This window comes from Palaemon carinicauda, chromosome 29 (assembly GCF_036898095.1).
Source record: "Palaemon carinicauda isolate YSFRI2023 chromosome 29, ASM3689809v2, whole genome shotgun sequence".
Lineage (NCBI taxonomy): Eukaryota > Metazoa > Arthropoda > Malacostraca > Decapoda > Palaemonidae > Palaemon > Palaemon carinicauda.
The window spans coordinates 1,076,487-1,090,656 of NC_090753.1; the positions used below are offsets into that span (position 1 = coordinate 1,076,487).

Genomic DNA, 14,170 nt, shown 5'->3' on the forward strand with positions numbered 1-14,170 from the left:
TAATACTTTCTCAAATATTAAATAATGACACATATACAGTAGATAGACAGATAGATAGATAGGCATTATAAATATTATATATATATATATATATATATATATATATATATATATATATTTATACAGAATATATATATATATATATATATATATATATATATATATATATATATATATATATATATATATATATATATATATATATATATATATATACAGTGTATATATATATATATATATATATATATATATATATATATGCACATAGAAATATTTATAAACACACACATATATATACATATATGTATATTTATATGCAAGTATATATACAGTATATATATATGTATGTGTATGTATATATATGCATATATATATATATATATATATATATATATATATATATATATATATATAAGTAAACACACACGCACACACACATATATATATATACATATATAAATATACATATATATTTTATGTATATATATATATATATATATATATATATATATATATATATTATATATATATATATATATATATATATATATATATATATATATGTATATATATATATATATATATATATATATATATATATATATATATAGAGAGAGAGAGAGAGAGAGAGAGAGAGAGAGAGAGAGATATGAATAAAACATCTATTTCAGAAAGATGCTCTTCTTCTGATCCGTCTCCATAAGCATGGCGATGACATGGGACTCATCAGCCTCCACTTGGGAATTGTCAGTCAACCAATTTGTGACTCTGTCGTGCACCCTCCTCCACTCGACCCACTCGGCCTCCTCCCGAGGGGCATCGTCCTCCGCAGGCTTGGGCAACTCGAGGGCGACGCTCCGACGGCGGAGCTTCGAGACCCGTACGATACGAGGCTGGAAATAATCGGGGAAGCGAGTTATGAAGATGTATTTGAATATGGGAAAGTAGTTCTTAGGAATTAGTTATCTGGAGGTAGGTTGGTTTGGTGAATGGGAATAAGTACAAAAAGCTTCATTTGTTTTCACCAGGATTATTATTATTATTATTATTATTATTATTATTATTATTATTATTATTACCTAGTTGGAAAGCAGTATGCTTTAAGCCTAAGGGCTCCAGGAAAAATAGCCCAGTGAGGAAAGGTAACAAGGAAATAAATAAATAACGAGAGAAGTAATGAATAATTTAAATAAGATACTTTGAAGCCAGTAATAACATTGAAAAATGTTTTTTCATATATAAACTATAAAAAACTTCAACAAAACAAGAGGAAGAAAAATAAGATAGAATAGAGTGCCCGAGTGCACTCTCATATTATTATTATTTGGTTGATTTGGTGGATATATGATAAATCTTGATTCACTTGAAGAACAACTTCACCTGTGGAATATGAAAAATAATGAAGGTATAGTAATTAATTTATTGTGCCATAGATTCTAATTAATGTTCCTGAGAGGTGATTGGGAATGCAGTGGCAACTGTGGCCTTAGACAACCTTCGTTGACGTATCATGGCTCATTTCTGGTGTTAATGTTGTTATTCAAGGCAAAAAATCAGAAAGTTTGAAGTCGTTATATGAGCAACTGTAAAACCTGTACACCATTGAAGTTTTAACTCTTAACTCAATTAAACAATTAAGGTTACCACCGACGAAAATAAGAGAAAGGAACCGATAGTTAGTTTTGGAGAAGTAGGTCAAGAGACGTAACTGAATTTGGTAACCTGATGATGGTGATGATGATGATAAGGACGCTGTTGACATTTGCGTCATTTAAAAGTAAAATTATACAGATGTATTGATTTTGGAAAATCATGAAATAATACAATATCAACCCTCTCTTCAACATTCAAATTGCCCTTCTTTGGATACGGATCAATGGAGATTTTTGTTGTCAGATTTATTATTATTATTATTATTATTATTATTATTATTATTATTATTATTATTATTATTATTATCCTGGAAAATCAGGATGTTATAAGCGCAGGGATAAATAGCGCAGTGAGGAAAGGGAATAAGGAAATAAATAAACTACAAGAGAAGTAATTAACAATTAAGATAATATATTTCAAGAACAGTAACAACATTGAAATAGATGTTTCATTAATAACCTATGAATAGAGACATGTAGAATTCGTTTGCCTTTGTAAAGTATAAATAATTTTAGATATAACTTTGATATATTGTCATTTCTATGAATAATTCAGGTTGATTTGTGGTGATTAGATTCAACGAAATCTTTTCAGAAACAATAGTGAATATGGATATTCGTTTATTATAGTTTCTTTAAGGATGAAAATCAATAATGATTTCGAGTGGACTAATAAAGAAGATGGGATAAAGTAAAAAAAAGGGAATGAAGAGGATTCTCTTCAAATTTATCATGTTCTTTATATACATACATATACACATTCATTGTATATATATATATATATATATATATATATATATATATATATATATATATATATATATATATATATATATATATATTCTTACGAAGCTGGTCTAGAATATAGTAAATATTTTATTCATGTATTTCATTTATGTATTTAAGAGATGTATAGCCAGCTCGTAAAATGAGTTCCTCTCATGTAGGTTCAAGTAATTGTATGTAAATTACAAAAAACTTTCATCATTCATTTTATTGTATTTTTCATTCAAGTCAGTGTATGTAAATTTACGTTATTTTTAAGAATTTACTTTTTATTTCACATATTGTGTTACAAGGTCTTATATAAACTCGTTTTAGGTTTGCTGTACGAACCAAACGAGGTATGAATACGAGAGATTACACAATTCTTATATTTACCACGTGGTTAGAAAGTACATGAAATTTCTGGAAATAGATTTACTCTAATTTTTAATGTTTCGCAGAGTTAGCTGAGAGAGAGAGTTGATCGCTTTTGCATTGGTATTCGTCTGCTACTTGATGAGTTGACAACTTTGGCGCTGCTAGGCCTTGCCCCCAAGTTACGAGAATGATCTATTTAGAATAATCTAGAAGTTTTAAGTCAATATATATATGCCCCTAGGAAATCGTAAGCAGCAGAAGAGATCAAGCCTATCCCTTTGAAAGAGCCAAAGTTTGTCTCTCTCCTCTGAAGTGCGTTAAGAGTGCGCCCCCTCAAACGTGATTAACAATTTCTATCCAATATATACTGTATATAAAGTGTCCAGACATTAATGAATCCATTGACAGATATTTCAAGAGTATTGTATTAATATAAATACTTGTTTAACATAAATTTTTGTGACTGGCCCAGTGAGTTTAGGTTAAAACAGTGAAGTGTATTTATTCTGCTTATCTGTTTGGAAGCCTCGTGTGAGCCAAAAAACGTAAATGTATCAGTCATAATTATGTAAATTTCATTTAGTATATACTCATTAGAGTGTTAAAGAGTTAACTATTTTCATTAATTATCAAGATTAAATATTTTTATAAATTAATTTTTAGTGAAACAAGTGTTTGTATAATTTTTTTAAGGTAATGTTTCCTATTGTCTTAGTTTAAGGTTTTCTTCAGATTTAATATTACGAGTAATTTAATTTTGGTATAAATCCTTTTTGGATTAGTGTTGTAACTTTTTATAGAATATATTTATTTTTGTAAAGTGTGTATATTTTTCAATCACCCATATTTCTTAACAGTGCTTGCTCTTAATCCCTGTTTAAGAATTAAATTAAGATGTTTTTGAATAGTTCCAATTAAATAATCACCGAGTTTTGTTTGGATCTTTGGATATTCAGTGTTTTTATATATTGCCATCTGGGAGTTGCATAGTTTCAAGTATCACAGACTTATGTAAAAATAAGCAGGTGAGTTTGGAGCTCAGGAGATTATGTAATTTGCCAGCCGTATATATATATATATATATATATATATATATATATATATATATATGTATATATATATATATATATATATATATATATATATATATATATATATATTTATATGTATATATACATATATATATGTCTATATTTATTTATATATATATATATATATATATATATATATATATATATATATATATATATATATATATATATATATATACAGTGTATATATATATATATATATATATATATATATATATATATATATATATATATATATATATGTTTATAGGATCATCATCATCATCTCCTAAGCCTATTGAGGCAAAGGGCCTCTGTTAGATTCCGCCAATCGCCTCTATCTTGAGCTTTAAAATCAATACTTCACCATTCATCATCTACTTCACACTTCACAGTCCTCAGCCATGTAGGCCTGGGTCTTTGAACTCTTCTAGTGCCTTGTGGAGCCCAGTTGAGAGTTTGGTGAACTAACCTTTCTTAGGGAATGCGAAGAACATGCCTAAACCACTTCACCATGATCTCATCCATATATGGCACTCGAGTAATCTCTCTTATCGTTTTATTTCTAATCCTGTCCTGCCATTTAACTCCCAATATCCTTCTGAGGGCTTTGTTCTCAAATCTACAAAATCTGTTGGATATTGTTTCATTGTTTTACCACGACTAATGCCCATACAGTAACACCGATCTCACTAAACTGATATATAGCCTGAGTTTTATATGTAATTTCAGGCAATTTTATTTTCAAATTTTACTTAACCTAGCCATGGTCTGGTTTGCTTTTTTCAATCTTTCACTAAACTCCAATTCTAAAGATCCTGTGTTAGAGATTATAGTTCCTAAATATTGAAATGATTCCACCTCATTAATTCTTTCTCCTTCCAATGATATTTCATCTTCCATTGCATATTCCGTTCTAATTATCTCTGTCTTGCTTCTATTTATCTTAAGCCTAACCTCGTGTGACATTTCATGCAATCTGGTAAGCAATCTTTGCAATTTCTGTGGTGTTCTGCTAATAAGAACAACATCATCAGCATACACTAGGTTAGCTAATTTCCTGTTACCAATCCAGCCCAATCCTTCTTCACCATCCTCAACCTTTCTGTATTACAAAATCAATGAGGAGAATAAACAAGATAGTAGTACTCCACTGTTCACTGGAAATTCATTTGATAGGACTCCACTAACCTTAGCTTTGCACTTGCTATGCTCATGAATAGACTTAATCAAATTTACATATTCAAAAGGAACTCCATAATAACGTGTGACTCTCCACAAAATTGGCCGGTGCATACTATCATAGACTTTTTCATAGTCTACAAATGCTAACAAAAATGGATTTCTATATTCTACACATTGTTGAACTACATATCTTAATATGAAAAGTTGCTCAGTACAACTTTTACCTTTTCTAAATCCTGCTTGCTCATCATCTCAGCTTTTCATCAATCTTTCTCTCTATTTTCTTTAGAATGAGCATACTGTATATTTTCATGATAACTGACGTAATTGTGAAAGGCCTCTGTAATTATTGCAATTAGTCAGATCTTTTTTTGCCATTTTATCAAACACTCTTAGCTCCCATTCATCAGGATTTTCCTCTTTACGCCACATTCTACTATATAATCTTGTAAGTATTCAGGGAGTCCCTTATTTTTTTGCCAAAATGATCTCAGCCGTTATTCCATCGTATCCAGGAGTTTTCCATCTTCTGAGTTTTTTAATGATAGCTTCGACTTCAAACAGACTGAATTCATCATGTGCACATCAAGGTGTTCATCAGCTTCAGGTATATCAATTCAATTATTCCCTTCATATCTTCTATTCATGACCTCACTAAAGTATTCGATCTAACGTTGCCTTTCTTCATCTTCTATTGTTATAACAGATCCATCTCTCTTTTTGATGAGAATATGCTGATTCTTCTTTAATAATTCTATGAGCAATTCTTACACCATAGCCAATCCCTGAGTTCATAGCTTTGTCAGCCTCATCTGCTTTACTGTCTAAATATTCTCTTCTGGCTTTTCTTTAGACTTCACTATCAATACTGGAATACTTAATATGCTCTACCTTGTAATTTTCATTACTTCCTCGAAAATTTTCAACAATCAATTTCTGTCTTTGTCTCCTTTTTATAGTATCCTAAATATCATTTGATATTCATGGTATTCACCTAGAAACTGCATGTCCCAAAACTTCACTACTATCTGACTGATATATGTTCTTAATACCACACCATTTTTCATTATTTGTCTGTTCTTTGTCTCTTAAAGTCTCTAAGACTGCAAGTCGATTTCTACATTCTACTGTGCTCATCTTCTAGAAGCTTAATTGTATCAAACCTAGGTATTCTATTTACATTTATGTTGAGTCTTTTCAGTGATCACTACCAATACCTGCTCTTCTATAACTTCTTACATTTGTCAGAGTCCTCCTTCTCTCTTTATTAATGTCTATGCGGTCTATTTGATTTTTGTAATTGCCACATGGTGAAGTCCATGTATATATATGGATGTCCTTGTGCTGGAAAAGAGTACCTCTAATAAGTAGATTATTTGTTGAACAAAAACTTATAAAGTGTGCTCCATTTTCATTTGCAACTTCGCCAAAACCATCATCACCCATCACACTCTCTATACCTTGATCATTCTTTCCAACTTTAGCACTGAAGTCACCAATTACAATTTTCATATACTCTGGGATCCCATCAATTACACCTTGCAGTTCGTCATAGTATTCTTGTAATTATATAGTATATACTTATATATACGGTATAGTATATACACACACACGCACACATATATATATATATATGTATATATATATATATATATATATATATATATATATATATATATATATACTGTACAGTATATACTGTGTGTATATATATATATATATATATATATATATATATATATATATATATATATATATATATATATATATATATATATATATATATGTATATATATATATATATACATATATATATACATATATATATATACACACATATATATATATATATATATATATATATATATATATATATATATATATATATATATATATATATATATATATATATATATATATATGTATATATACATACATATCAATAAATAAGGAATGATACGGTGCATAAGCGTGAATCTTAGATGAACCGACCAGATTCGTGTTGGCGTGTGGCCGGATTAGCACTTTCGCTTTCTTGCAGGAGATTGCAAGTTTTTGTGACGGGTAATCTTTCGCAAATCACGAAAGCGTAAATCGTCAACCTCATGCGCTCTCTCTCTCTCTCTCTCTCTCTCTCTCTCTCTCTCTCTCTCTCTCTCTCTCTCTCTCTCTCTCTCTCTTGTTTTATTTTCTGACTGTCCTTTTGTCTGAAACAACTAAGGGATACAAACTCGCTTTAATTGTTTATTATTAATATTATTATTATTTATCAGTCAAGCTACAACTGTTTATCATTTCTGTTGGTGCCCTTGGTCATTGATCCTTGCTGACATGAGGCCTGATCAGTAGAAACTAAACCAAAGTTTTTTCTAATTCAACGTAATATTTTTCATGTGGAATTTTGACAATAAATGATATTGTAATCAAGGTATGTTATGATTGTATCAAATTTTATGATAATAATAATAATAATAATAATAATAATGATAATAATAATAATACTAATAATAATGATAATAATAATAATAATGTTTATTGGACAAAAAATATTTACATACAAAAGATTTACAAAAAAGACTCAGTCCAAGCCCATGTGGTGCAGAGCTCTTCGTGCAATAATACAACTAAAATAATATCATCAATTAAGAAAAAAAAATATTAATATAGATATACAAAATGTACACATACATATACATAAGTATATATATATATATATATATATATATATATATATATATATATATATATATATATACATAAATACATATAAATGAGATTCTTAGCCTAAAAACAAATGAAATGTATGTTTATGTAATAAAGAAGGGTGGTATATGAAACTAATGGTACATACATTTAAAAATTGTAGATATTAAGCAAAAATTCAGTAAAAGAATTAGTTTTACAAATAAGAATATTCTAAACAGTGAAACTGATACTTGCATTATGGTTAGGTAGGCAAGTACAAATATTTATTAACACAGCTTTAGTACCCAGATAACAAGAATATTGTATATGATTTCTCAAAAGATCGAACGCCAAGCGATACCTTTAGATAAGCGGGCAGAGTATTCCAATGTTTGATACCTTGATATAGATACGATTGATACATATGAAAGGAAGAGTTAAGTTTGAATTTCTTGTTCCATATGGATGAACGGATTGTTCCTGAATTATTTTTCGTCTTAAATCTGGAAATTTGTTTAATATAAGTGTTTGAAACATCATATTCATTAAGGAAAGCTTATAAGTGTCCAGTTTCAATATTGAGAGCGACCGGAAGAGTGGCGATGTATGAGCTAAGTAATCACTGGAGCTTATGATCTTACTAGTCTTTTTTTGAATTATAATTAACGGTTGCAGGACGTTTCTACTACTACTCCCCCATGCCGTAATGCTGTAATTTAGGTGAGGAGATACTAACGAGTGATACAATTGTTTTATAATATATAAGGGGAAATACTCTTTTAATCTATATATGATACCCATTACTTTGGCAATCTTATTAACTGTCATATTAACATGCTCACAGAAAGTTAGTTTATTATCAAGAAATATCCCTAATATCTACCACTGGACCTCTGGTCAAGAGTGTGATGACCTATAGCAACCCTTATGTTATCTGGAACTCTACGCAAAGAAAAGACTATGAAATATTCTTTCTTTCATTTAAGGTTAACTTATTTGCTAGTAGCCAGTTTTTTTTACATGAGTTAAATCAGCGGTTAGTGTACCACAGAGGGAGTAGATATTTTCATGTCTAAAGTGAAGCGTAGTGTCATCGGCAAAGAGTATGGAGCTTAACCTACCAACTGACCGAGGTAGATCATTGATATAGGCGGCGAAAAATAACGGGCCTAGGACTGATCCCTAGGGAACGCCTATTTTGACATCCATAACCTCTGAGAGATGGCCATCAAGGGTCACAAATTGTTTTCGACTAGATAAGTAGGATTTTAGTAAGAGTAATGCATTTTCACGTATTCCATAATGTTCGAGCTTTTTAAGAAGCGCAGCATGAGACACAGTGTCAAAGGCTTTACTCAAATCTAAAAAGACCGCACCAAGGTATTCCTTTTTATTCATCGCATTGCAGATATTTTCTAGATCATTAACAGCATCACTTGTACTGAAGCCACGCAGGAAGCCATACTGACAGGTAGAAAAGATATTACATCTAATAAAGAAAGAGTAGAGTCGATTGTATAATAATTTTTCAAAAATTTTATTCAATAAGGGAAGGCAACTTACTGGTCTATAGTCATTAACATCCGATTTATCACCAGACTTATGTAACACAGTAATGCAGCTATTTTAAAAATGTCAGGATAAATGCCAGAGGCAATACAACGGTTGAACAACAAGGATATCGGAATGGCAAGTAAACTAGCATTATTCTTATATAGTTTAGCAGGGGGAGAATTAATATTTGCTTGTGTCTTCTTTAATTTCTTATAATATTGATTACCTCAAGCGGAGAAGACGGGGTCAAATAAATAGACTGCTGATTTGAAGGAGGCAAGTAGGAATGGAAATATAAATGATTATTTTGAGGCAGGGCATCTCGGAGAGTAATGCCGATTGTAGAGAAATGAAGATTAAAAGTATTTGCAATCTGTTGGCTGTCAGTAATAGTTTCGTCGTTACGACAGATGAGTTTTCTCAGTGACATGCGCTTTTTCTTGCCAGGCCTGAGGGACGAGTTTATGAGATCCCAGGATTTTTTAGCATCCTTTCGGAGTTGATCAAAAGTACTATCAAAATATTTTTTCTTTGCCGCGCGAATTAATGTAAGCAACATATTACAATAGTTAGGGCACTATAATCACCCAATTTCATTCTTCGATACAGATTATGTTTAATGTTAATTGATTTAAGTAGCCCTTTGGAGAGCCACTTATTCGCCAATCTTTTAACACTTACATATTTTGTTTTTCGAGGAAAGCATTCACTGAAAAAAAAATTGTCCATTTTATCCGTAAAGGAGGCCGCACTCAGGTGAGGATCTAATCAAGGTCCTTTAATCCCATTAAAGGACCTTGGATCTAATGAGGCTTGACCCTATTCGGACCAGTCTTTACCCCCGAGGAGTTCCGTGAATTTCCTGTCATTCACTTCGCTCATATCTCTGAATTGCATTTTTATTTTTGTGTCTACGTTGTTTAATATAGGCATTAAAAGACTACAGAGAATTGGGAAATGATCTGTGATATCTGCTAAGAATATCCAACTGGTCACGAGCGGATATGTGGGAATATGACTTCCCGCCTCTTCCATCAAGAGGCAGTTATCACACAAGAAGTGCTCGTCCCGGACATTGGTACTGGGATAGCTAATCGTGTGACTCCATAAAAACGATCTTTTGTGTGTAGAATATTTGAATGTACAGTCTCTCCTTAGTAAGATATGTGAAATTGAATTAATGCTCTTAAACAGAAATATTGATGTATTATGTTTAACTGAGACTTGGTTAACCCCGAATGTTGTCGATTCACTCATTGAATTTCCTAATTATACAATATATAGATGTGACAAAGGAAGAGGTGGAGGTTGTTGTATTTATGTAAAAAATAATCTTTCTGTTAATATTTGTAATCTTAATGTTCAAAGAGTAGAGGGGGTAGAAGAGGTTTGGCTCTCTGTACAATCTCGTAAGCTACCTTCTGTTATCATTGGTTGCTTGTATAGACATCCGCATGCTTCAAATGATACTTTTAACTATATTTTGGAATGTCTGAGAATGGTTTCTCTAAAGAATAAATCAATTTATGTAATAGGTGATCTAAATGATGATTTGATGTTAGGTTCAGCAAAGATACATAATATTTTAAGAGTCACCAAATTAAATCAAATGATTAATAAACCTACTAGAGTTAGCCCCATCTCATCCACACTACTAGACGTGTTAATAACAAACAAGCAGGAAAGTGTCATTAAAATCGAGGTAAATCCAAGTATTGTAGCTGACCATGAACATATTTCATTTATCATAGATATTAAAAAGCCAAAGCGTAAACCAGTCATGGTAACCTCTAGGTGTTTAAAATATTATTCTGCAGATTTTTTGTGCAATACATTGCTAGACCACAATATAATTTTAGATACAATCATGCATACTGATGACACAGACATTCAAACAGGAATTTTCAGTGAAGTATATAATAGTGCCTTAGATAAATGTGCCCCAATAACCACGAAGGAAATAAGGAGACCCAGTGCACCTTGGATAGACAATGATCTCAAAAACAGTATGATTGAAAGGGACAAAATGCAAGAAAGGCTTAAACAGAATAGACATGATGAAAATCTGAACAATTCGTATAAGGAAATGAAAAAACTCATCAATTCGAAGATGCGTACTGCCAAAGCTTATTATAACAAAGACAAGATCAAGAAAAGTAAATCTCGCAGAGAAACATGGAAAATTATGAATAATATTGTATCTACTAAAACAAATAAAAAGATTGAATACGACAACCCAAAAGCTAGAGCAGATCAATTTAACCAATACTTTGCTAATGTAGGAAAAATAACTTATGATAAAACGCAGGAAATTCTACAAAAGTACGAAAATGAAGATATTAGAAACACTCAAAATAATTTTGGCAACAATATAAGATTGTTTAGACCGCAACCAGTTACAGTAGAAACAATAATATTAACAGTTAAGAGTTTGAATAATAGTAATGCTTACGGAACGGATGGTATTCCTACTAGTTTTCGGTTATCATAAATACATCGATTGTAACTGGGAAATAGCCTTCTATTTGGAAACAACCCCTCGTAGACCCTCTTCACAAGAAAGGAGACAAGGACGACCCTGGTAATTATAGACCTGTTTCTATCCTCCCAGTAATATCGAAAGTAATAGAAAAGATTGTATGTAATCAGTTAATGGAACATCTAGAAAAAAAAATAATTTGATTTCTAACACTCAGCATGGATTCCGTAAAGGTTTATCAACAGAAACAGCTTTGATGAAATTAACAAATGAAATTTATAAAAATATTGATAGAAAAAAGTTTCCATATTAATTTTATGCGACCTATCAAAGGCATTTGATAGTGTCAACCATGATGAATTGTGTAAATCTCTTAAGGAACATTACATTGATACGTTCTGGTTTCACGATTACTTGAGGGATAGAAGTCAGGTAGTTAGATTAGGAGACGTAAATTCTTGCATTGAAAAGGTTGAATTTGGAGTGCCACAGGGATCTGTCCTAGGTCCAATTCTATTTTTAGTCTACGTTAATGACATGATTAAATACATAGAAAACTGCCTGCTAATTCAATATGCTGATGACACACAAGTTCTTTTGGCTGATCAAATAGAAAATTTAGATGGCTTGATTAAAAGGGCTGAACTAATATTGCTCAAAATTAAGAAATATTTTCTAAGAAAAGGGCTATTATTAAATGCCACTAAAACACAGTGCATGTTTGTGGGTAGCTCACAGTCTATTAGCAAAATTCCAGATGACATTATAATAAAATGCGATGGTGATGAAGTAAAGATAAGTCAACATGTAAAAAATCTAGGTCTACACATGGACAGGTACATGACATTCAGTACTCACATTGACGAGCTGAGTAGAAAAGTTAGTGGCATTCTAATGTATCTAAGTAGAATAAAAGATTACTTTGATGATACTACTCGAGCTTTGATAGTGGAAAGTCTGGTCTTGAGTGTAATAAACTACTGTATTAAGATATGGGGGTCAACTAATGATATGCACATGGAAAAAGCTAAAAAAATCCAAAACTTTGCAGGTAGAGTAGCCGTTATTGGGGTGAAAAAACCCGATCACATCACCCCAACCCTCCAGCAATTAAAGTGGATAAAATGAAAAGAAAAGTGCATGTACGATGTTTGTGTTTTTGTTTTTAAAAGTTTGAGAAAAGAATATCCCAACTGGCTATACACATTTCCTACAGTTGGTAATTGTAGGAATGCATTAACCAGACAGAATGAAAATCTATATGTAGACAGCTATCGAACGGATTTGGGTTCACGCGCAATGGCAATAAGGGGCCCAGCTTGCTGGAACAAACTACCTCTGGAAATAAGAAAATGTATAAATGTTAGTTCTGATTTATTCAAAAAGAAACTTAAGCAATATTTTTTAGATTTTACTTGAATGTATATATATCCTAGATTTTTACAATCCAATTATTGCGAATTTTATGTAAATAATTTATATTGTTATGTAACAGAATAACCATTTTATAACGGAATAAAGGTTTTTGACTTTGACTTTGACTTTGACTATTACTAACAAGATTATTATTGGCCCAATTATGGTCGATACAAGACAGCGAGTCATTCGAACCGACTCTTGTTGGTCTAATTATTGACGGGCGGAAGTCAAGAGATCGCATTGTTTATGAGTCTCCGGGTGGTCTCGCTCTCCCCTTCCCACATATACTGTAAGTGACAATTGTATTCACAAGGGAGATACCTGGATTTCTTAGCACTGCCTCTAACGAGTCGAAAAATACATTTCCGTCACCTCCTGGACGTCTATAGATACCTAAGATTAGTTTTAACAAGGCCAATACTATTGGCCTTGAGTGTTAAGGGATGAATTTGGTATAGAAAGCGTTACACCGACACTTTCAAAATTATCAGTAGAAATGTTGAAGAACTCATCAAGAGGTTGAAACTCAAGAAAGTCTTTAACGAAAATGTTCACACCGCCGCCCCTCCGACCTTCCCGATAATTGTGGCACGCATCATATCCAGGAAGATAATTCATGCAGTATTTTAGTCAATACTATGAAGACAAATTCATGGTTTTCCTTGAAACTTCGAATATTAAAGCTTATTAATGAAAGGCATTGCCGCATATGATTAGGGAGAGTATCATTAAATGTGTCAGTAGTGTAATATTTACAAAAAAAAAAAAAAAAAAAAAAAAAAAAAAAAATCAGATGTGTCCACAAGATCAATAAAGTTTTCATCAGGATCAACGTAATATACAGGATTTATGTTCATGAAACGTAACCACATTTATAATTAGTAATTAATAGTTTAGTAACGATATGCTTGAAAATACAAAATGGAAAATATTTTGTAACGGTGTTAAGTGGAAACCGTTGTAAAAATCAGAAACTAGGCAAT

At 31.2% G+C, this 14,170-nt stretch overlaps 1 protein-coding gene across 1 annotated transcript in view; it reads right to left on the minus strand.

Moving 5' to 3' along the window:
- Window positions 1–662: 662 nt before the first annotated feature.
- Window positions 663–14,170, minus strand: part of LOC137622154 (uncharacterized) — a 40,076-nt gene continuing 26,568 nt past the window's right edge. The window contains exon 6 of the mRNA XM_068352590.1: window positions 663–893. Within this exon, the coding sequence (XP_068208691.1) occupies window positions 663–893 (231 nt within the window). The remainder of the gene's footprint in view (window positions 894–14,170) is intronic.